Source organism: Mastacembelus armatus, chromosome 10 (assembly GCF_900324485.2).
Source record: "Mastacembelus armatus chromosome 10, fMasArm1.2, whole genome shotgun sequence".
Classification (NCBI taxonomy): Eukaryota; Metazoa; Chordata; class Actinopteri; order Synbranchiformes; family Mastacembelidae; genus Mastacembelus; species Mastacembelus armatus.
In genome coordinates this window covers 12,804,384-12,827,661 of record NC_046642.1, presented here as the reverse complement: position 1 = coordinate 12,827,661, position 23,278 = coordinate 12,804,384, and the positions used below count along the sequence as shown (strand labels likewise).

The window sequence follows — 23,278 nt, the reverse complement described above, 5'->3', positions numbered from 1 at the left end:
CATTCTGATATTTGTAATGACTTCAGATTTGAAGAGAAATTATTATGGCACTTTCAGGTGATATTGTAGTTGATGTAGATTGTAGTTATGACCAGTGTCCACATGGAGACAGTGTAGACCGTCACTTCTGGACGTTGTCTTTCGTGGCTTAGGGCTCCTCCCAGATTCAGCAGATCATGTGTCTGTGGGCTTTGTTACAAAGAGAGGTCGGACGACACGGAGCGATTGTCTTCTTCTGTCGTGAAAATGACTAAAAGATTGTTTGGAATATTTTCGCCTTGGTCTTGATTTCATTGTCGTGATACTGTCCAGATCTGACTACAGTACATGCGCCTTCTCGATGAATGGAATAATGAATTTACCGAGCAGGGCGAGCTCTGTGTGGATCTACCTCTTGTTCGTGCTGCTGGATTGTTACTGGGAAGCCGTGTCTGGGCAGCTCTCTTACTCCGTCTCAGAGGAGGTAAACCTGGGGACGGTTGTTGGAAATATCGCTAAAGATCTGAACATCAATGTCCAGGATTTGGAGTCCCGCATGTTTCAGATCGTTGCTGGATCAAAGAGAAAATATTTCGAGGTAAATCTAAAGACTGGAGTCCTCTACGTTAATGAGAGGATAGATCGAGAGGAACTGTGCGGCAATGAACCAAAATGTCCCCTCAGTGTAGAAGCGGTTATTAATAATCCATTAAAACTCTACCGGATTGAAATTATTGTTTTAGATGTGAACGACAATTCTCCGTCTTTTCTCAGCGCGACACAGGTTTTGAATATTACTGAAAACACAGCAGCGGGGGCCAAATTTCCCTTAAAAAGAGCTCACGATGCAGACGTCGGTAAAAATACTGTAAGTACATACAGACTCAGTCAAAATGAGCACTTCTCATTAGTCACACATAAAGGAGAGACTGTAACACCTGAACTGGTGCTTCAGAAAGTTTTAGACAGAGAAAAACAGTCTGTGATCCGACTCACACTGACCGCTATTGATGGAGGAACTCCTGCTAAATCTGGAACAATGGTCATTATAGTCAATGTTTTAGACATTAATGATAATCCCCCGGTATTCAGTCAAACGCTGTACAAAGCCAGTGTCTATGAAAATGTTAAAATTGGCACATCAATAATAACTTTAAATGCTACTGACTTGGATGCAAGAGAAAATGGACAAATATCATATTCCTTTATTGAAATTGACCAGGGGAAACAAACAGATCTGTTTGCCATAGATGAGAAAACAGGGACTGTAACAAATAAAAAGAACATCGACTATGAAGAGAATAATGCGTTTGAGATTCGAGTACAAGCCAGTGATAGAGCGGTTTTCCCAATGTCTTCACACGCCAAATTACTGATTGAAGTTTTAGATGTCAACGACAACGCTCCTGAAATTTCTGTCACGTCACTGTTAAATGCAGTGAAAGAGGACGCGTCCATTGGCACTGCCATTGCACTAGTTTCAGTGTTTGATAAAGATGGAGGCAAAAATGGGATGGTGAACTGTAAAATATCCAACAACGTCCCGTTTAAATTAGAGTCAAATTATAAGAATTACTATTCACTGGTGGTGGACGGTCCTCTAGACAGAGAGAGCGCACCTCAATACAATCTCAGCATCACAGCTACTGATGAGGGAAGTCCACCTCTCACCAGCACAAGCGTTGTCACTGTGCACGTCTCTGATGTGAATGACAACAAACCTCAGTTTAAAGAAAATGTAATGAGCGTCTATGTGAAAGAAAACAGTCCAGTAGGAGCAGTTATCAAAACAGTGTCAGCTGTGGATGCGGATATCGATCAAAATGGTCACGTGACCTATTCATTTCTACAGAACAACAATAATAATGTATTGCCCCTCTCGACAATGATAAACATCAACTCAGAGACAGGAGACATAGTCAGCCTCCAGTCTTTTAACTACGAGGAGCTAAAGACGTTTCAGTTCAAAGTCCAGGCCACAGACTCTGGTGTTCCTCCGCTCAGCAGCAACGTGACCGTCAACGTGTTTATCCTGGACGAGAACGACAACAGTCCCGCCATCCTCGTGCCCTATTCTGAGCACGGCTCCGTTAACAGTGAGAGCATCCCCTATTCTGCTGAAGCGGGATACTTTGTGGCAAAGATCAGGGCTGTAGACGCTGACTCTGGATACAATGCGCTGCTTTCTTATCACCTCTCTGAGCCCAAAGGAAACAACCTCTTCCGGATCGGAACCAGCACCGGGGAAATCAGGACTAAGAGGAGAATGAGTGACAATGACCTGAAAACCCACCCCTTGGTGGTGCTGGTTTCTGATAACGGAGAACCCTCCCTGTCAGCTACCGTGTCTATTGATGTGCTGGTGCTTGGAATCGCAGCTGACATCCAGACTCAGTTCAGACATGTGCCCATAAAGGAGGAGAGCTTCTCTGATTTAAACCTGTATCTGCTGATCGCCATTGTGTCGGTGTCCCTCATCTTTCTGCTCAGCCTCATCACTTTAATAGCTGTCAAATGCCACAGGACAGACGGCGCTTTCAGCAGGTACAGCGCCCCCATGATCACAACCCACCCTGACGGGAGCTGGTCTTACTCTAAATCTACTCAGCAGTATGACGTCTGTTTCAGCTCAGACACGCTCAAGAGTGACGTAGTGGTTTTCCCTGCCCCGTTTCCGCCTGTAGATGCGGAACTGATCAGTATTAACGGAGGGGACACGTTTACCAGGACTCAGACTTTACCCAGTAAAGAGAAGGTAAGATGTTCCAGTTTAATACATATAAACAGTTGAATCTTTTCACTTTTGGGTGTTAACATAACGCGCCTCTTCATTGTTAAATGCACTGATAATGGAGCACATGTCCCTGAATAGAGGTGTTTACATTTTAAACCTATAAATCTATTAATGTTTGTTTTTGTTTTTACCAACTTTACCTACAAACAATTATAATGTCCGTCTGTTCCTACACACTAAGATTCTGATAGGTGTGATAATTCAAACGCTTATTTAAAGACTGTGTTTCTCCCTGGCAATTTCCTCTCTGCCACATACACGATGGTCTGATACGCGTTAGAAAGATGACCTGTGAATTACTGAGTGCGAGTGCTGAGGATAGGTTTTAAGACAAGGAAATTTTCAGTGCAAACAAGCTGAAACCCTTTCACTGGCTTTTACGGTTTCTGGGCTAAAATGCTATGTAATCAGTCGAGTATGAAATAGCAGCTGTAAAACCCGCACTGAGTCGCTGTCCGTGGTGCTGATACTACGAAGCTCAATTTCTGCAGATTAAATTCAGTTTCTTAATGTTCAGTAACTTAAAACAGAAAATAATGAATAATTACCTAAATATATATTATATTCACAAATCCCAATAATAATTTCTTAAATTGCGTACTCATTATTTATTTATTTTTTGTCAATATAGATTCTTATGCCTAGTATAAGTTATAATATATATTTTGGGGTCGTCGCTATGTGTATTACAATTGTCTTTTTAGGTTTATTTGGTTATATGTATATTTACGTACTTTATGTGTTTTTCCTTATTTTGTTCTTTGCTGTAACGACATAAACTACATAAGAAACATAATTTTATTTTTTTCTCTGTAAGTGTACTCAGTGAAATGACAATAAGGTTAAATTGAATTGAACAGAGTCACAAGATGTCGCTAGAGACCATACAACAATCTTGTGCTCATTGCTTAGAAACTCCACCTTTAGGCATGACCAGGAAAAAAAAAACAAAAAAAAACGTCATGATTGGGCAGTGCTTTGTGAATACAGCGTAGAGTCGAGTGAAGCTCTGAAGAGAGAGGAGCCTGAGCGAGAATGGATACATGAAAAGCTGTTATTATTTGTATTTCTTTCCGTATGTAGTCCATAAAACAGGAACCAGGATTAACAGCTTTTGTTTAAAGAGCGATGGCTGCTCGGGAACAATGGGATAATATCGGGCGTCTGTTTTTCACTCTGCTTTGTCTCTGCGACTGGTCCGTGGCTCAGATATCCTATTCAGTTTCAGAGGAGGTGGACAAAGGGACAGCGGTGGGAAATCTCGCTAAGGATTTAAATCTGAACGTGCAACGACTCGAATCCACTGGTATCCAGATTACCTCTGGGTATAACAAACAATATTTTGATATAAAGCATGAATCTGGAGTTCTTTTCGTTAATGAGAGGATAGATCGGGAGGAGCTTTGTCCTAATACGGTAAAGTGTTCTTTAAATATAGAGGCCATACTCAGTAACCCTCGCAGTCTTCATCGGATTGAAGTTGTGATTTCCGATATTAATGACAATGCGCCGTCTTTTCTTGAAGAAATAACAACAATAGATATGTATGAATCTTCATACGTCGGAGAAAGACATCCACTGCCAATAGCTCATGACGCAGACGTAGGTGCTAACTCGATAAAGACCTACAAATTAAACCCAAACGATTATTTCTCTTTAGATATACAGAGCACTGGTGACCATAGCGTGTCTGCTGAGTTAGTGCTGCAGAAAGCGCTGGATCGAGAAAAGCAGACCGTTATTGAACTCACTCTGACTGCGATAGATGGTGGAAAACCTCCCAAAACGGGGACTTTGCAAATAAAAGTTAACGTGCTGGATGTAAATGACAACTCACCGGTCTTCAGTAAATCACTCTACAAGGTCCAAGTGGTTGAAAACGCAAATATTGGCACACGGTTATTGACGCTGACGGCTACTGATTTAGATGACGGTGTTAATGGTCAGCTTGTATTCTCTTTCACAGAAAGCGGGAGGTTGAACCTGGATGGGAAGTTTTCCCTGAATGACAACACTGGAGAAATTAGTGTAAAGGGCGATTTAGATTATGAAGAAAACCAAGCATATGAAATTCGTGTTCAAGCACGAGATAAAGGCACGCCTCCTCGCAGTGCGCACAGCAAGGTTTTAGTCGAAGTTATTGATGTTAATGATAATGCACCGGAAATCTCTGTCTCATCATTAATGAGTCCAGTCAGAGAGGACGCTGAAGTGGGCACAGCGATTGCTATGGTAACTATTACTGATAAAGATGGAGGCAAAAATGGCCTGACAACCTGCAAGATAACAGGTTCTGTGCCATTCAAAATAAAATCCAACTATAAAAACTACTATTCATTGTTAGTGGACGGGCCTCTTGACAGAGAGAGTGTTTCCCAGTATAATGTATCAATTACAGCTACAGATGAAGGGACTCCTTCTCTGTCCACCACCAGCGTCGTTAATGTGCAAATTTCTGATGTCAATGATAATCCGCCGAGATTCCTGGAGGCTTTGATTAATATCTATGTGAGGGAGAATACCCCAATTGGAACTACTATTCATACACTGACAACGTTAGATTCAGATTTAAATGAGAATGCAAAATCTGCCTATAACTTAATAAATAGCTTTTCCAAGACCACACAGGCAGGTCCAATGATAAACATCAACTCAGAGACAGGAGACATAGTCAGCCTCCAGCCTTTTGACTACGAGGAGCTAAAGACGTTTCAGTTCAAAGTCCAGGCCACAGACTCTGGTGTTCCTCCGCTCAGCAGCAACGTGACCGTCAACGTGTTTATCCTGGATGAGAACGACAACAGTCCCGCCATCCTCGCGCCCTATTCTGAGCACGGCTCCGTTAACAGTGAGAGCATCCCCTATTCTGCTGAAGCGGGATACTTTGTGGCAAAGATCAGGGCTGTAGACGCTGACTCTGGATACAATGCGCTGCTTTCTTATCACCTCTCTGAGCCCAAAGGAAACAACCTCTTCCGGATCGGAACCAGCACCGGGGAAATCAGGACTAAGAGGAGAATGAGTGACAATGACCTGAAAACCCACCCCTTGGTGGTGCTGGTTTCTGATAACGGAGAACCCTCCCTGTCAGCTACCGTGTCTATTGATGTGCTGGTGCTTGAAAGCGCAGCTGACATCCAGACTCAGTTCAGACATGTGCCCATAAAGGAGGAGAGCTTCTCTGATTTAAACCTGTATCTGCTGATCGCCATTGTGTCGGTGTCCCTCATCTTTCTGCTCAGCCTCATCACTTTAATAGCTGTCAAATGCCACAGGACAGACGGCGCTTTCAGCAGGTACAGCGCCCCCATGATCACCACCCACCCTGACGGGAGCTGGTCTTACTCTAAATCTACTCAGCAGTATGACGTCTGTTTCAGCTCAGACACGCTCAAGAGCGACGTAGTGGTTTTCCCTGCCCCGTTTCCGCCTGTAGATGCGGAGCTGATCAGTATTAACGGAGGGGACACGTTTACCAGGACTCAGACTTTACCCAGTAAAGAAAAGGTAAGAAAAAATTCAAACGTTTAGTTTTCTGTCCTAAAAATAATTCATTTTCTTAAAACAAACAAACAAACAAATCAGAGAAATTTAAATTCTTAGAAGTGTGTGGCTTTCTGCTGGTTTCTTACGTTTTTGAACCCTGTAATTTGGTTAATGAAATGCTTAGCTGGAATCAAAAACATGTTGAATGGTGTGCCTGACTGCATGTTTTAATCGAAAAGTGGGTACAAAATGATTTGGTAGCATTTCAGAGGCATTGTTATTAACAGGAAAATGTCGTTCCCGATTATAGCCTACTTTTCCATACAAATTATATTAATGCAGTTGGGGCAGCTCTCCGCGCGGTGACACTATAGACCGTGACATGAAGAGTTCCTCTGTAGTATTTTCACGCTCCTCCCAGCTGAAGAAAACGACTTAGCTCCCCAGGCTTTGTCTCATAGAGAGAACGAAAGGGCAGAAGGAAAATACGTTTGACTCCTGTGTAAAACTGTCCTATAGATGTGAAATAGTATAAAGTTGTAATATGTAAAAATCATAATAATCGTTGCTGGGTTTACTTTTACTGGATCTCCGTTGAAATCGGCTTACGGAATTATGCCTGTACCAAAGAGGACGTCTATTGTTTCATATCTGGTGCTTGTGCTGCTGGAGTGTTGCTGGGAAGCGGAGTCTGGGCAGTTCTCATATTCCGTATTAGAAGAAGTGAATCCGGGGACCTCTGTTGGAAATATCGCCAAGGATTTAAACCTCAGCCTTCAGGATTTGGAGTCTCGTATGTTTCAAATTTTTAGTGGCTCAAAAAGAAAATATTTCGAGGTTAATGTAAAGACTGGTGTTCTCTACGTGAATGAGAGAATAGACAGAGAGGAGCTGTGCGCCAAGGAGCCAAAATGCACAGTCAGCGTAGAAGCCGTAATAAACAATCCTGTGAAGCTGTATCGCATAGAAATAAACATACTAGACATTAATGACAACGACCCGTTTTTCACCGAAAAATCACAAATTGTACACGTAGCAGAAAATACTCTGCCTGGAATGAAAATCGCTTTGTCTGAGGCTGTCGATGCAGATGTCAGTAGGAATACGGTTAATTCGTTTAAACTAACACCAAATGAATATTTTTCTCTTGCTACAATCAAAGGAGGAGAAAGCATGTCTGCCGAGTTAGTTTTACAAAAACCGCTGGATCGAGAGAAACAGCCTGTGATGCATCTCACCGTGACTGCTATAGATGGAGGGTCCCCACCGAGATCTGGCACGTCACAGGTGATTATACACGTAGTAGACATAAATGATAACCCTCCGGTGTTTAGCAGTGCTTTGTATAAAAGCCGTGTATTTGAAAATACTCCAATTGGGAAAACTGTGATTACTCTAAATGCAACCGACGCAGACGAGGGGACAAATGGTGAGATAGTGTATTCTTTAAGAAGTAAAGGCCAGGACCGTATACTGGAGCTTTTTAATATTGATCCCATAACGGGTGCGATAACTATCAAAGCAAATATCGATTATGAGGAAAATAAAGCATTTGAGATACGGGCAGAGGCAAACGATAAGGGTCAACCACCGATGTCTGCTCACTGTAAGGTGCTGGTAGAAGTAATTGATGAGAATGACCATGCCCCTGAGATTATTGTGACGTCACTGGTTAATACAGTGAAGGAGGACGCTGAAGTAGGTACTGCTATTGCATTAGTGTCATTTGTTGACAAAGACGGTGGGAAAAACAGCGAAGTGACGGGAAAAATCTTAAATCAAGTCCCCTTTAAATTAGAGACAAACTACAAAAACTATTATTCCTTAGTTGTTGACGGGGAACTTGACAGAGAAATTGCCTCTAACTATAACATCACAATATCTGCTACCGATGAAGGGACGCCTCCTCTCTTCAACACTAGTGTTATCACTGTTCACATTTCTGATATAAATGATAACTCACCTAATTTTCCAGAACCAGTGGTTAATGTTTATGTTAGAGAAAACAGTAAAGTTGGGGGAATAATCAAAACGGTGTTTGCATCTGATGCTGACATTGACAAGAACGGCCAAGTGACCTATTCATTTCTACACAACAACATTAATAACGTATTGCCCCTCTCGACAATGATAAACATCAACTCAGAGACAGGAGACATAGTCAGCCTCCAGTCTTTTAACTACGAGGAGCTAAAGACCTTTCAGTTCAAAGTCCAGGCCACAGACTCTGGTGTTCCTCCGCTCAGCAGCAACGTGACCGTCAACGTGTTTATCCTGGATGAGAACGACAACAGTCCCGCCATCCTCGCGCCCTATTCTGAGCACGGCTCCGTTAACAGTGAGAGCATCCCCTATTCTGCTGAAGCGGGATACTTTGTGGCAAAGATCAGGGCTGTAGACGCTGACTCTGGATACAATGCGCTGCTTTCTTATCACCTCTCTGAGCCCAAAGGAAACAACCTCTTCCGGATCGGAACCAGCACCGGGGAAATCAGGACTAAGAGGAGAATGAGTGACAATGACCTGAAAACCCACCCCTTGGTGGTGCTGGTTTCTGATAACGGAGAACCCTCCCTGTCAGCTACCGTGTCTATTGATGTGCTGGTGCTTGAAAGCGCAGCTGACATCCAGACTCAGTTCAGACATGTGCCCATAAAGGAGGAGAGCTTCTCTGATTTAAACCTGTATCTGCTGATCGCCATTGTGTCGGTGTCCCTCATCTTTCTGCTCAGCCTCATCACTTTAATAGCTGTCAAATGCCACAGGACAGACGGCGCTTTCAGCAGGTACAGCGCCCCCATGATCACCACCCACCCTGACGGGAGCTGGTCTTACTCTAAATCTACTCAGCAGTATGACGTCTGTTTCAGCTCAGACACGCTCAAGAGCGACGTAGTGGTTTTCCCTGCCCCGTTTCCGCCTGTAGATGCGGAGCTGATCAGTATTAACGGAGGAGACACGTTTACCAGGACTCAGACTTTACCCAGTAAAGAAAAGGTATGTGTCCTTCAGTTTTCACTGAACTAATTTCACTTTACAAATACCTTGATTTACATATTGTGTTAATTAGTGTAAATGTGTATAAGCAAGTTAACCTGAAAACAAAGCATTGAATCCAGTGGTTCTAGTGGTTGACATGGCAACTACTTCTGCTTTTCACGTGGCCACGTGTGGTATTTAATAAACTAACAGATCAGAAAAAAATCCCAGTGTTGAAATTCACGTCAACTTAATAACACCAGATAGAGCACCTCTCTTCATATTTGTTGCTTTTTAACGTCCTGAGGTGAACCTCTTTGGCAGGATGGTTTAAATTTGTGCCCTAAAAAACAGTTGAACACACTGGATCCCAGCTGTTCAAAGCTTTAATATACAGCACTGTCTTTGGTGATGAAATTAGTCCATGTGATCTTTGGATTCTGTGTCTACTGTGGATCCTCCTAATGTGATGTCAAGATGCCAATTTTTGTTGTAAAATCCACTAAAGGTAGTAAAGGTAGCCTATAATAATAATAATAATAATAATAATAATAATCCAAAATAAAATGTTTTGTTTTTTTGTTTTTTTGTATTAATGCATCAGTGGGACTTCACTGTAACCTTCAGTTGCTCCATAAATGTTCAGATTTTACAGATGGAAACGTCCTGTAATGAAATTCTACATGAATCTAAACTTAAAAAATGAAGCCATTATGCCGTAATTCTTTACATATGAAATGTTTACAATACTGCAGAACATTGTTCACGTTTATATTAAGTCTACAATAATTTGCCACATGGTGTCGCTGGAGACCGCAGATGCAATTGTTAGTCTGGGTACAACTCCTCCTTTAACGGGAAACCTAAAACCGTCAGTGGCCATCGGTTTAGAGAGACACTGGGGTTGTACTGTAGAAGGAAGGGCTGCTGCTACCGCTGGATTATCGTCCTTAAGGATGTATATTACTAAACCGTAAATAAATGATTATTGAGGATTTACTGTTGATTTCACGACAATGGGAAACGAGGAATACGCCTGGATTCATATTGTTGCACTGCTTTGTCTTTGTGACTGGTCTGCTTCGCAGTTGTCCTACTCCATTTCCGAGGAGGTGAACAAAGGCACCGTAGTGGGGAATATCGCAAAGGATTTAAACCTTAATGTACAGGAGCTAGAGACCAGGGATCTACGTGTTGTGTCGAGTTACAGTAAGAAATATTTTGACGTAAATTTGCGGACGGGGAACATCGTTGTTAATGAAAGGATAGACAGAGAGGAGCTTTGTCCAAACACGGTACAATGCTCAGTAAGAATACAGGCCGTTTTAAGCAATCCAATGAATGTGCACCGCATTGAGATCATTGTTTTGGATATTAATGATAACTCGCCTGAATTCATTGAGCAGTTTTATTGGTTAAACATCTCAGAATCACTGTCAGCGGGGGAGCGTTATCTTCTCCCAGTAGCAGAAGATGCGGACATAGGAAGTAACTCAATAAAGAGCTATAAGCTGAGTCCAAATGAACATTTCTCGCTTGATGTGCAGAGCGGTGGAGAACACGGTGTGTCTGCTGAGTTAGTGCTGCACAAAGCCCTAGACAGAGAGAAAGAACCAATAATTAAACTTATTCTTACTGCTATAGATGGAGGAAAACCCACCAGATCGGGAACACTGCAGATAATTGTTAATGTAATAGATGCAAATGATAATGCACCGATTTTTAGCAAAGCCCTATTTAAATTGCGTGTGCGTGAAAATACGTTACCAGGGACAGTGGTGATACAATTAAATGCCACAGATTTAGACGAAGGCATGAACAGTAAAATTCTGTATTCCTTAATGAAACGAGGGAATACGAATCCGTCTGAAAAGTTCGTTCTAAATTCAGAAACAGGGGAGATCACTGTGAAGGGAACATTAGATTATGAAGAGACGCCTGCTTATGAGGTCAGAGTTCAAGCTATGGATCAAGGTCACTCTCCTCGTAGCGCACATGCTAAATTATTGATAGAGATAATTGATGTAAATGATAATGCTCCTGAAATATCTGTCACGTCACTGATGACACCTGTCAAAGAGGATGCAGAACCGGGGACAATAGTCGCTTTGGTTACAGTGAGTGATAAAGATGGAGGAAACAATGGTGCAACTCACTGTAATGTAGTTGGATCTGTTCCCTTTAAACTAAAGTCCAACTATAAAAATGATTATTCATTAGTAGTAGATGGACCACTGGACAGAGAAAACACTTCTCTTTACAATGTCACCATTAGAGCCACAGACGAAGGAAGTCCGGCTCTGTCCAGTATGAGGGTCATTACTGTTCAGGTTTCTGATGTCAATGACAACGCGCCATATTTCCCAGAACCTACAATAAACATTTATGTGAATGAAAACAGCAAAGTAGGGACAGTTGTTAAAACTCTGACTGCAATCGATGCTGATAGCAGCAACAACGGCCAGGTGAGATACTCGATTTTAGAGAGTAATGATAAATCAGTGCCCGTTTCCACGATGATAAACATCAACTCAGAGACAGGAGACATAGTCAGCCTCCAGTCTTTTAACTACGAGGAGCTAAAGACGTTTCAGTTCAAAGTCCAGGCCACAGACTCTGGTGTTCCTCCGCTCAGCAGCAACGTGACCGTCAACGTGTTTATCCTGGATGAGAACGACAACAGTCCCGCCATCCTCGCGCCCTATTCTGAGCACGGCTCCGTTAACAGTGAGAGCATCCCCTATTCTGCTGAAGCGGGATACTTTGTGGCAAAGATCAGGGCTGTAGACGCTGACTCTGGATACAATGCGCTGCTTTCTTATCACCTCTCTGAGCCCAAAGGAAACAACCTCTTCCGGATCGGAACCAGCACCGGGGAAATCAGGACTAAGAGGAGAATGAGTGACAATGACCTGAAAACCCACCCCTTGGTGGTGCTGGTTTCTGATAACGGAGAACCCTCCCTGTCAGCTACCGTGTCTATTGATGTGCTGGTGCTTGAAAGCGCAGCTGACATCCAGACTCAGTTCAGACATGTGCCCATAAAGGAGGAGAGCTTCTCTGATTTAAACCTGTATCTGCTGATCGCCATTGTGTCGGTGTCCCTCATCTTTCTGCTCAGCCTCATCACTTTAATAGCTGTCAAATGCCACAGGACAGACGGCGCTTTCAGCAGGTACAGCGCCCCCATGATCACCACCCACCCTGACGGGAGCTGGTCTTACTCTAAATCTACTCAGCAGTATGACGTCTGTTTCAGCTCAGACACGCTCAAGAGCGACGTAGTGGTTTTCCCTGCCCCGTTTCCGCCTGTTGATGCGGAGCTGATCAGTATTAACGGAGGGGACACGTTTACCAGGACTCAGACTTTACCCAGTAAAGAGAAGGTAAGAGGCACTGACTGTAACGTCTAAAACTTATATAATAATATTTTAAATAGACAATTCACGAAATCCCTGAAGATGGTTTCGGTGGGATTTTCTTCACTATTGACAGCACATTAGTGTTGATGCTTTTACATCACAAAATGCACATGTCCACAGTTAAATTCTCTGATACTAGAATAATAAGGGCGCTGTCCATGGTGCTAATATCTATCCGAGGTCGAGGCACTCTCCATGGTGCTGGTATCTAGAAAAAAATAGGTAAAAATAAAACACGGTAGCAGGCTTCTATATGCTGGTAGAGTAAGGAGGAAACACATGAAGGGATCTAACATGAATGAAAACATGAGATCAGAAAAAAAACATGCTTTGTAAAATTTAGCTTATTTATTTTGGTGGTAAAACGTCTTATTACATAATTTTTCAGCAAAAGGGCTAGGGATCCTCATTAATCCATGATTCATTTATACACATTTTAACTGATAAGCATATCATCAGTTATTTCCCTCAAAACATAAAGCTTGCTTCTCTGCCTAATTTTTCTCTAGTAATTTGGCTACTAACTGGTTCAAACCGCTTTGATTTTTGCAACAGAAAACGAATGTGTCACGCACTCTGGTTTTCCATCATATAGTTCTGAACATATGAGATACAGTTGGTAAAGGATCCACAGTGGTCTGTCAAAGCAACGCAAGATGTCGCTGGAGACCACGCATTCACTCGTGCTTATTAATGGTCGCAAACGCCTCCTCCACTGTTGGTGATGTAAGAAAGCCTGAACCTTTTGTAGGGGTTGGGTTAGTAAACCACAGCGACTTCAGAGATGATTCCTAAATGAAGGGAGCTTGGCTGCGTTTCGGATATTTTCCGGTTTTTGTGGATAAATGACGTTTGATTGTTTAAATTCTCTGTGTAAACTACAAGGATGAGTCGTGGACACTATAGAGGGGCCGAGTGGATGCTGTACGCCATTATTCTTTGTTTATCTGACTGGTCTGCAGCTCAGATTTCCTATTCCGTTTCCGAGGAGGTGGACAAAGGCACAGCGGTGGGGAACCTCGCTAAGGATTTAAATATCCATACACAGCAATTTGAAGAAAGAGGATTTCGGATTGTATCGGGATACAGTAAAAAATATTTAGACGCAAATTTAAGAACAGGAGCTTTGTTTGTTAACGAAAGGATAGACCGTGAAGAGCTTTGTCCGAATTTGCCAAAGTGTTCCTTGAATATAGAAGGATTATTGAGCCACCCTATGAATATTTATCGAATTGAAGTGAACATTCTTGACATTAACGATAATGCACCATCATTCTTGGAGCAAACCCATGTGTTTAATATCTCCGAGTCTTCTTCACCGGGAGAGAGGTATCCGCTGCCAACAGCTCAAGACGCAGACACTGGCAGTAATTCAGTGAAAACCTACAAGTTAAGTCCGAACGAGCATTTCTCCATAGATGTGAGCAGCGGAGGAGACAGTGTATCGGCTGAATTAGTGCTGCAGAAAGCCTTAGACCGCGAGAAACAGCCTATTACTAAACTAACATTAACCGCTGTAGACGGAGGGAAACCAGTGAGATCTGGCACGATGCAGATTCTTGTTAATGTCATAGATGTAAATGATAACACGCCTGTATTTAGCAAGTCGCTTTATAAAGTAAGTGTGAGTGAGAATATACCTGTAGGTACAACTATACTGAAACTAAATGCAAGTGATTTAGATGAGGGTCAAAATTCAGACATCAGATATTCTTTAATGAGAAGAGGAAATGCGGACTCCCCTGATAAATTTGTTGTTATTCCTGAAAGCGGTGAAATCATCGTAAAAAAGAACTTGGATTACGAAGAAAGCAATGCATTTGAATTACGAGTACAAGCAACAGACCAAGGCGCGTCCCCTCGCAGCGGTTATTCTAAAGTGTTGATCGAGGTTGTCGATGTTAACGACAATGCACCAGAAATTTCCATAACTTCAGTTATGAGTCCAGTTAAGGAAAATGCTGAAATCGGAACAGTTGTTGCATTGGTGACTGTGACTGACAGAGATGCAGGGCACAATGGTCAAACCACATGTACAATTAAACATTCGGTCCCTTTTAAATTAACGTCTAATTACAAAAACTATTTCTCATTGATAGTTGACGGTGTCCTAGACAGAGAGACTCTATGGCAGCACAATGTAACCATCGCTGCTGCAGATGAAGGGAGCCCGCCTCTTTCCAGCACTGCTGTAATCACTGTGCAAATTTCTGATGTTAATGACAACGTACCCCGTTTCCCAGAAGCCAACATAAATGTTTATTTAAAAGAGAACAAGAAAGTGGGAGAAATTATCACGAGAACGACAGCCCAGGATGCAGATGAAGATGAAAATGCTAAATTGACGTATTCTTTAATAGATAACTCTAAAGCTTTTCCGATTTCATCTGTCGTAAACATCAACTCAGAGACAGGAGACATAGTCAGCCTCCAGTCTTTTAACTACGAGGAGCTAAAGACGTTTCAGTTCAAAGTCCAGGCCACAGACTCTGGTGTTCCTCCGCTCAGCAGCAACGTGACCGTCAACGTGTTTATCCTGGATGAGAACGACAACAGTCCCGCCATCCTCGCGCCCTATTCTGAGCACGGCTCCGTTAACAGTGAGAGCATCCCCTATTCTGCTGAAGCGGGATACTTTGTGGCAAAGATCAGGGCTGTAGACGCTGACTCTGGATACAATGCGCTGCTTTCTTATCACCTCTCTGAGCCCAAAGGAAACAACCTCTTCCGGATCGGAACCAGCACCGGGGAAATCAGGACTAAGAGGAGAATGAGTGACAATGACCTGAAAACCCACCCCTTGGTGGTGCTGGTTTCTGATAACGGAGAACCCTCCCTGTCAGCTACCGTGTCTATTGATGTGCTGGTGCTTGAAAGCGCAGCTGACATCCAGACTCAGTTCAGACATGTGCCCATAAAGGAGGAGAGCTTCTCTGATTTAAACCTGTATCTGCTGATCGCCATTGTGTCGGTGTCCCTCATCTTTCTGCTCAGCCTCATCACTTTAATAGCTGTCAAATGCCACAGGACAGACGGCGCTTTCAGCAGGTACAGCGCCCCCATGATCACCACCCACCCTGACGGGAGCTGGTCTTACTCTAAATCTACTCAGCAGTATGACGTCTGTTTCAGCTCAGACACGCTCAAGAGTGACGTAGTGGTTTTCCCTGCCCCGTTTCCGCCTGTAGATGCGGAACTGATCAGTATTAACGGAGGGGACACGTTTACCAGGACTCAGACTTTACCCAGTAAAGAAAAGGTGAGCGCACAGCCGCATTAAGATATTACTGTCATATTTCTACGTTAAAAATTTGATTGGTCGTGTATTTATATCATTTTAAAATGTTTTTATATGTAGCTGGAAAAATAATACATCTGAACTAATGTTTCACTCAATATCTAAATGATATTAAGTATAAGGGGAACACGTGGTTAGAAACTCTATCGTATTAGTCATTTGTTAATAGATTTCTGATTTAATTGTGGGGAAGCTGACAAGTAACGCCAGTGTTTCTGCGTGTCGTTTCTAATATTTAGGACAAGAAGCATAATTAATGGTCATGTTAAAGCGAGCATTGTCTCTCTGCATATTTACAACACAGTGTTGAAAAATACAGTACTTTACAGATCTGACATAATGTTTGCACCAAGAATTAGTGTTTGTCTCGTAAAACTTTTTTTTTTCTTTTTTTAATGATCATAGAGTTGGTATATAGAAAAAACTCAATAACATTTCAGAGTTTGTATCTAGTAGAAGATTATGTTTTTGATGATCATTTTAATTTCTGTTTAATGATTGGGCATTATTTTAAACTGTCGATGTCTGTGGTGCTGAACAGAACTTTTAAGTCTTATTAGTAATTCCTAGCACACGATGGAACACAAAAAGCTTTTTGAAATACATTTTTATTAGAAAATACAGATAGGGATTGTAGTAACTGGGAAAAAATAGATTTCATATTGGTGAAGAAAAGTGTGTTGCATTTGATTTCGCATTGACTTTGCTCTTCAGAAAGGGGGAAAAAATCAGCTAGTTCCTTTCTGCATTTAAAACTGTCCCTGTTTATTCTTGATGGTTCAGTCAAGGTAAAAAAGACTGTATTATGACAAGTCCTGTGCCATATAATTAGAATTTCACTAATCATTGCGCTAAATGGTTGTTTATAATTGGATTTTTTTAAAACATTTGTAATGACTTCAGATTTGAAGAGAAATGATTATGGCACTTTCAGGTGATATTGTAGTTGATGTAGATTGTAGTTATGACCAGTGTCCACATGGAGACAGTGTAGACCGTCACTTCTGCACGTTGTCTTTCGTGGCTTAGGGCTCCTCCCAGATTCAGCAGATCATGTGTCTGTGGGCTTTGTTACAAAGAGAGGTCGGACGACACGGAGCGATTGTCTTCTTCTGTCGTGAAAATGACTAAAAGATTGTTTGGAATATTTTCGCCTTGGTCTTGATTTCATTGTCGTGATATTGTCCAGATCTGACTACAGTACATGCGCCTTCTCGATGAATGGAATAATGAATTTACCGAGCAGGGCGAGCTCTGTGTGGATCTACCTCTTGTTCGTGCTGCTGGATTGTTACTGGGAAGCCGTGTCTGGGCAGCTCTCTTACTCCGTCTCAGAGGAGGTAAACCTGGGGACTGTTGTTGGAAATATCGCTAAAGATCTGAACATCAATGTCCAGGATTTGGAGTCCCGCATGTTTCAGATCGTTGCTGGATCAAAGAGAAAATATTTCGAGGTAAATCTAAAGACTGGAGTCCTCTACGTTAATGAGAGGATAGATCGAGAGGAACTGTGCGGCAATGAACCAAAATGTTCCCTCAGTGTAGAAGCGGTTATTAATAATCCATTAAAACTCTACCGGATTGAAATTATTGTTTTAGATGTGAACGACAATTCTCCGTCTTTTCTCAGCGCGACACAGGCAATTGACATTAGTGAGAACACAGCAGCGGGAGCGAAATTTCCTCTGCATTCTGCTGAAGATGCAGACGTCGGTAAAAATACTGTAAGTACATACAGACTCAGTCAAAATGAACACTTCTCTCTCGAATCACATAAAGGAGAGACTGTAACACCTGAACTGGTGCTTCAGAAAGTTTTAGACAGAGAAAAACAGTCTGTGATCCGACTCACACTGACCGCTATTGATGGAGGAACTCCTGCTAAATCTGGAACAATGGTCATTATAGTCAATGTTTTAGACAATAATGATAATCCCCCGGTATTCAGTCAAACTCTGTACAAAGCGAGTGTCTATGAAAATGTTAAAATTGGCACATCAATAATAACTTTAAATGCTACTGATTCTGACGAAGGCCTAAATGGGCAAGTGTTTTTTTCGTTCAGTAAAGTAGGACGAGGGAAACAAACAGATCTGTTTGCCATAGATGAGAAAACAGGGAGTGTAACAAATAAAAAGAACATCGACTATGAAGAGAATAATGCGTTTGAGATTCGAGTACAAGCCAGTGATGGAGCTTCTTCTCCTCTCACCTCTCACGCCAAATTATTGATTGAGGTTTTAGATGTCAACGACAACGCTCCTGAAATTTCTGTCACGTCACTGTTAAATGCAGTGAAAGAGGACGCGTCCATTGGCACTGCCATTGCACTAGTTTCAGTGTTTGATAAAGATGGAGGCAAAAATGGGATGGTGAACTGTAAAATATCCAACAACGTCCCGTTTAAATTAGAGTCAAATTATAAGAATTACTATTCACTGGTGGTGGACGGTCCTCTAGACAGAGAGAGCGCACCTCAATACAATCTCAGCATCACAGCTACTGATGAGGGAAGTCCACCTCTCTCCAGCACAAGCGTTGTCACTGTGCACGTCTCTGATGTGAATGACAACAAACCTCAGTTTACACAAAATGTAATGAGCGTCTATGTGAAAGAAAACAGTCCAGTAGGAGCAGTTATCAAAACAGTGTCAGCTGTGGATGCGGATATCGATCAAAATGGTCACGTGACCTATTCATCTCTACAGAACAACAATAATAATGTATTGCCCCTCTCGACAATGATAAACATCAACTCAGAGACAGGAGACATAGTCAGCCTCCAGTCTTTTAACTACGAGGAGCTAAAGACGTTTCAGTTCAAAGTCCAGGCCACAGACTCTGGTGTTCCTCCGCTCAGCAGCAACGTGACCGTCAACGTGTTTATCCTGGACGAGAACGACAACAGTCCCGCCATCCTCGCGCCCTATTCTGAGCACGGCTCCGTTAACAGTGAGAGCATCCCCTATTCTGCTGAAGCGGGATACTTTGTGGCAAAGATCAGGGCTGTAGACGCTGACTCTGGATACAATGCGCTGCTTTCTTATCACCTCTCTGAGCCCAAAGGAAACAACCTCTTCCGGATCGGAACCAGCACCGGGGAAATCAGGACTAAGAGGAGAATGAGTGACAATGACCTGAAAACCCACCCCTTGGTGGTGCTGGTTTCTGATAACGGAGAACCCTCCTTGTCAGCTACCGTGTCTATTGATGTGCTGGTGCTTGAAAGCGCAGCTGACATCCAGACTCAGTTCAGACATGTGCCCATAAAGGAGGAGAGCTTCTCTGATTTAAACCTGTATCTGCTGATCGCCATTGTGTCGGTGTCCCTCATCTTTCTGCTCAGCCTCATCGCTTTAATAGCTGTCAAATGCCACAGGACAGACGGCGCTTTCAGCAGGTACAGCGCCCCCATGATCACCACCCACCCTGACGGGAGCTGGTCTTACTCTAAATCTACTCAGCAGTATGACGTCTGTTTCAGCTCAGACACGCTCAAGAGCGACGTAGTGGTTTTCCCTGCCCCGTTTCCGCCTGTAGATGCGGAACTGATCAGTATTAACGGAGGGGACACGTTTACCAGGACTCAGACTTTACCCAGTAAAGAAAAGGTAGGCCATTTGCACTGAATATTTGTAGAAGTTATCGATGCTAATGTCAACATAAACACCACAGTGATATACAGAAACGTTGATATCTCCAAATAAACAGAACAAGGAAGGCAACAAATTACAAATTACAAATTAAAACAAATGTATGCATATAGTTTAACTGCACTTAAAGACATTTTGAACAACACTTTATGATTCACAGCTTGTAACACAACTTTTAACTGTTTCAAATTTGTGCCGTGTCTTTTCTAGAAAATCACCAAAACTTCACAATAGGTCCTGCGTTAGAACTGATCTAGTTTTCTGCCAGTATTTACTTAGCTCTGTCCGAGGTGCTGAACATATTTTAATCTGTCATGTATGGAAGCAGTTGTTCTATGCCCTTTGTGATTGTGTCATTATTGATTCCAATGATCTAAGCTGTCATAATACTGAAACACTAGTGGCCCTGGTGCTGAACAAGTAACTTTGGCTCTTTGTACCTTATATCGTTCTGTTGTGCATTTCAGTGATCCTGAAACTGAATGTAGTAGAAAGGCGCTGTCTGTGGTGGCAAACTTTGTGTTTGGCAAGGTACATAGTTATTGTACTATCCTGCAATGAATCCCATTCATATCTTCAATTCATAACTTCATGGAGCTTCGTCATATTCTAAAGGAATTACAGAAATAAATTCATGAGCATGTTTCTGGATTTATTACATTATATGCACGTTACAATAGCTTATCTTTCCCGTCGACTGTGGTTTGGCATAATGCAAATATTAAAATAAATATTTATATAATAATTCTAATAATTGATATCATTAATACTGTTCTATATTATTTGGTTATGTGATGCAATGGATTATGTTTCTTTACTTGTCACTGACCACATGATGTCGCAGGAGACCATAGACATGAATGTGTTTTTGTGTCCAAAACTCCTCCTCCCTGCATGGGAGAAATGAACCCGTCATCAGTCACTAGTACAGTCGCGGAAAGTGCCATGAGGAGACGAGCAGGAGCTTCTCTGTAAAATGCTGTTTTAGATGGAATATCTGCTGTGGGGATACATGGTCGATTTGGCTCGGATCTTTTGTTACATCAACAATGTATATTCGACGACAAAAGGAGCACGTCTGGATTCCTGTTTTTGTGGGCCTTTGTCTTTGTGACTGGTCTGCTTCGCAGTTGTCCTACTCCATTTCCGAGGAGGTGAACAAAGGCACCGTAGTGGGGAATATCGCAAAGGAGTTAAACCTTAATGTACAGGAGCTAGAGACCAGGGATCTACGTGTTGTGTCGAGTTACAGTAAGAAATATTTTGACGTAAATTTGCGGACGGGGAACATCGTTGTTAATGAAAGGATAGACAGAGAGGAGCTTTGTCCGAATGCACTAAAATGCTCCTTAAATATCCAGGCAGTTTTAAACAACCCAATGACTGCACATCGTATAGGAGTTAATGTTTTAGATATAAACGACAATTCGCCTGTTTTTATTGAAAAAACATATTCTTTGAATGTTTCGGAATCATCCCTAACGGGAGAGCGGTATCTTCTCCCAATAGCGGTAGACGCAGATATAGGCAGCAACTCAGTGAAGAGCTACAAGCTGAGTCCAAATGAACATTTCTCGCTTGATGTGCAGAGCGGTGGAGAACACGGTGTGTCTGCTGAGTTAGTGCTGCACAAAGCCCTAGACAGAGAGAAACAGTCGGTGATCACACTGCTCCTGACCGCTATAGATGGAGGTAAACCGCCTCGATCAGGGACTCTTCAATTAACTGTTAATGTTATAGATGTTAATGACAATATACCCACGTTCAGCAAATCGCTTTACAAAGTCCGCGTTAAAGAAAATGCGGCTCCTGGTACAGTTGTAATGAAGTTAAATGCCACAGATTTAGACGAAGGCATGAACAGTAAGATCCTGTATTCGCTGATCAAACGAGGGAATATTGATCCATCAGATATTTTTGATCTAAATTCAGAAACAGGGGAGATCACTGTGAAGGGAACATTAGATTATGAAGAGACGCCTGCTTATGAGGTCAGAGTTCAAGCTATGGATCAAGGTCACTCTCCTCGTAGCGCACATGCTAAATTATTGATAGAGATAATTGATGTAAATGATAATACTCCTGAAATATCTGTGACGTCACTGATGACACCTGTCAAAGAGGATGCAGAACCGGGGACAATAGTCGCTTTGGTTACAGTGAGTGATAAAGATGGAGGAAACAATGGTGCAACTCACTGTAATGTAGTTGGATCTGTTCCCTTTAAACTAAAGTCCAACTATAAAAATGATTATTCATTAGTAGTAGATGGACCACTGGACAGAGAAAACACTTCTCTTTACAATGTCACCATTAGAGCCACAGACGAAGGAAGTCCGGCTCTGTCCAGTATGAGGGTCATTACTGTTCAGGTTTCTGATGTCAATGACAACGCGCCATATTTCCCAGAACCTACAATAAACATTTATGTGAATGAAAACAGCAAAGTAGGGACAGTTGTTAAAACTCTGACTGCAATCGATGCTGATAGCAGCAACAACGGCCAGGTGAGATACTCGATTTTACACAGTAATGATAAATCAGTGCCCGTTTCCACAATGATAAACATCAACTCAGAGACAGGAGACATAGTCAGCCTCCAGTCTTTTAACTACGAGGAGCTAAAGACGTTTCAGTTCAAAGTCCAGGCCACAGACTCTGGTGTTCCTCCGCTCAGCAGCAACGTGACCGTCAACGTGTTTATCCTGGATGAGAACGACAACAGTCCCGCCATCCTCGCGCCCTATTCTGAGCACGGCTCCGTTAACAGTGAGAGCATCCCCTATTCTGCTGAAGCGGGATACTTTGTGGCAAAGATCAGGGCTGTAGACGCTGACTCTGGATACAATGCGCTGCTTTCTTATCACCTCTCTGAGCCCAAAGGAAACAACCTCTTCCGGATCGGAACCAGCACCGGGGAAATCAGGACTAAGAGGAGAATGAGTGACAATGACCTGAAAACCCACCCCTTGGTGGTGCTGGTTTCTGATAACGGAGAACCCTCCCTGTCAGCTACCGTGTCTATTGATGTGCTGGTGCTTGAAAGCGCAGCTGACATCCAGACTCAGTTCAGACATGTGCCCATAAAGGAGGAGAGCTTCTCTGATTTAAACCTGTATCTGCTGATCGCCATTGTGTCGGTGTCCCTCATCTTTCTGCTCAGCCTCATCACTTTAATAGCTGTCAAATGCCACAGGACAGACGGCGCTTTCAGCAGGTACAGCGCCCCCATGATCACTACCCACCCTGACGGGAGCTGGTCTTACTCTAAATCTACTCAGCAGTATGACGTCTGTTTCAGCTCAGACACGCTCAAGAGCGACGTAGTGGTTTTCCCTGCCCCGTTTCCGCCTGTAGATGCGGAGCTGATCAGTATTAACGGAGGGGACACGTTTACCAGGACTCAGACTTTACCCAGTAAAGAAAAGGTAAGCCATGTGTACTGAATGTTTGGAAAAGTTAACGATTCTAATGTCAACATTAACACTATAGTGATATACAGAAACGTTCATATCTATAACTTTCAATAAACAAAGATAAGATAAGAAAAACCTTTATTTGTCCCACAATGGAGAAATTGCATTGTTGCAACAGCGAAGTACAAGTACACAGCAGAGTGCCAAAAGTAGCAAAGATGTGAGATAAATAAGACATTTTAAGTATTAAA

At 42.5% G+C, this 23,278-nt stretch overlaps 4 protein-coding genes across 6 annotated transcripts in view; all 4 read left to right on the top strand.

The window, feature by feature from the left end:
- LOC113144191 (protocadherin alpha-C2-like) overlaps positions 1-23,278 on the top strand; it is a 121,232-nt gene that overhangs the window by 56,375 nt on the left and 41,579 nt on the right. Inside the window, exon 1 of one of the 3 annotated variants that reach the window (XM_026330042.2) lies at positions 10,004-12,624. The exons of 1 other annotated variant lie outside the window; for it this stretch is intronic. In XM_026330042.2, coding sequence (XP_026185827.1) covers positions 10,255-12,624 — 2,370 coding nt within the window. In that variant the 5' untranslated portion in view covers positions 10,004-10,254. Of the gene's footprint in view, positions 1-10,003; positions 12,625-20,561; positions 23,040-23,278 lie in introns of those variants that run through there. One more of the 3 variants, XM_026330040.2, reaches the window with a different exon arrangement.
- LOC113144705 (protocadherin alpha-2-like) lies at positions 353-9,286 on the top strand. The gene is made up of 4 exons (XM_026330931.1): positions 353-577; positions 1,202-2,734; positions 3,983-6,280; positions 9,257-9,286. Exons 1-4 carry the CDS (start codon positions 353-355, stop codon positions 9,284-9,286), a joined length of 4,086 nt encoding a protein of 1,361 aa, XP_026186716.1.
- Positions 13,437-15,940, top strand: LOC113144704 (protocadherin alpha-8-like). The gene has a single exon (XM_026330930.1). It carries the CDS (start codon positions 13,547-13,549, stop codon positions 15,938-15,940), a length of 2,394 nt encoding a protein of 797 aa, XP_026186715.1. The 5' UTR covers positions 13,437-13,546.
- On the top strand, positions 17,051-19,587 carry LOC113144205 (protocadherin alpha-10-like). The gene has a single exon (XM_033325399.1). It carries the CDS (start codon positions 17,176-17,178, stop codon positions 19,585-19,587), a length of 2,412 nt encoding a protein of 803 aa, XP_033181290.1. The 5' UTR covers positions 17,051-17,175.

Bases quoted from the DNA above. Each gene is read 5' to 3' on its own strand.
- LOC113144704 (XM_026330930.1), top strand. From the start codon at position 13,547: ATGAGTCGTGGACACTATAGAGGGGCCGAGTGGATGCTGTACGCCATT.
- LOC113144705 (XM_026330931.1), top strand. From the start codon at position 353: ATGAATTTACCGAGCAGGGCGAGCTCTGTGTGGATCTACCTCTTGTTC. The intron at 578-1,201 runs GTAAATCTAAAG...GAAATTGACCAG, and splicing joins CAAAGAGAAAATATTTCGAG to GGGAAACAAACAGATCTGTT. The intron at 2,735-3,982 runs GTAAGATGTTCC...TCCGTGGCTCAG, and splicing joins CTTTACCCAGTAAAGAGAAG to ATATCCTATTCAGTTTCAGA.
- LOC113144205 (XM_033325399.1), top strand. From the start codon at position 17,176: ATGAATGGAATAATGAATTTACCGAGCAGGGCGAGCTCTGTGTGGATC.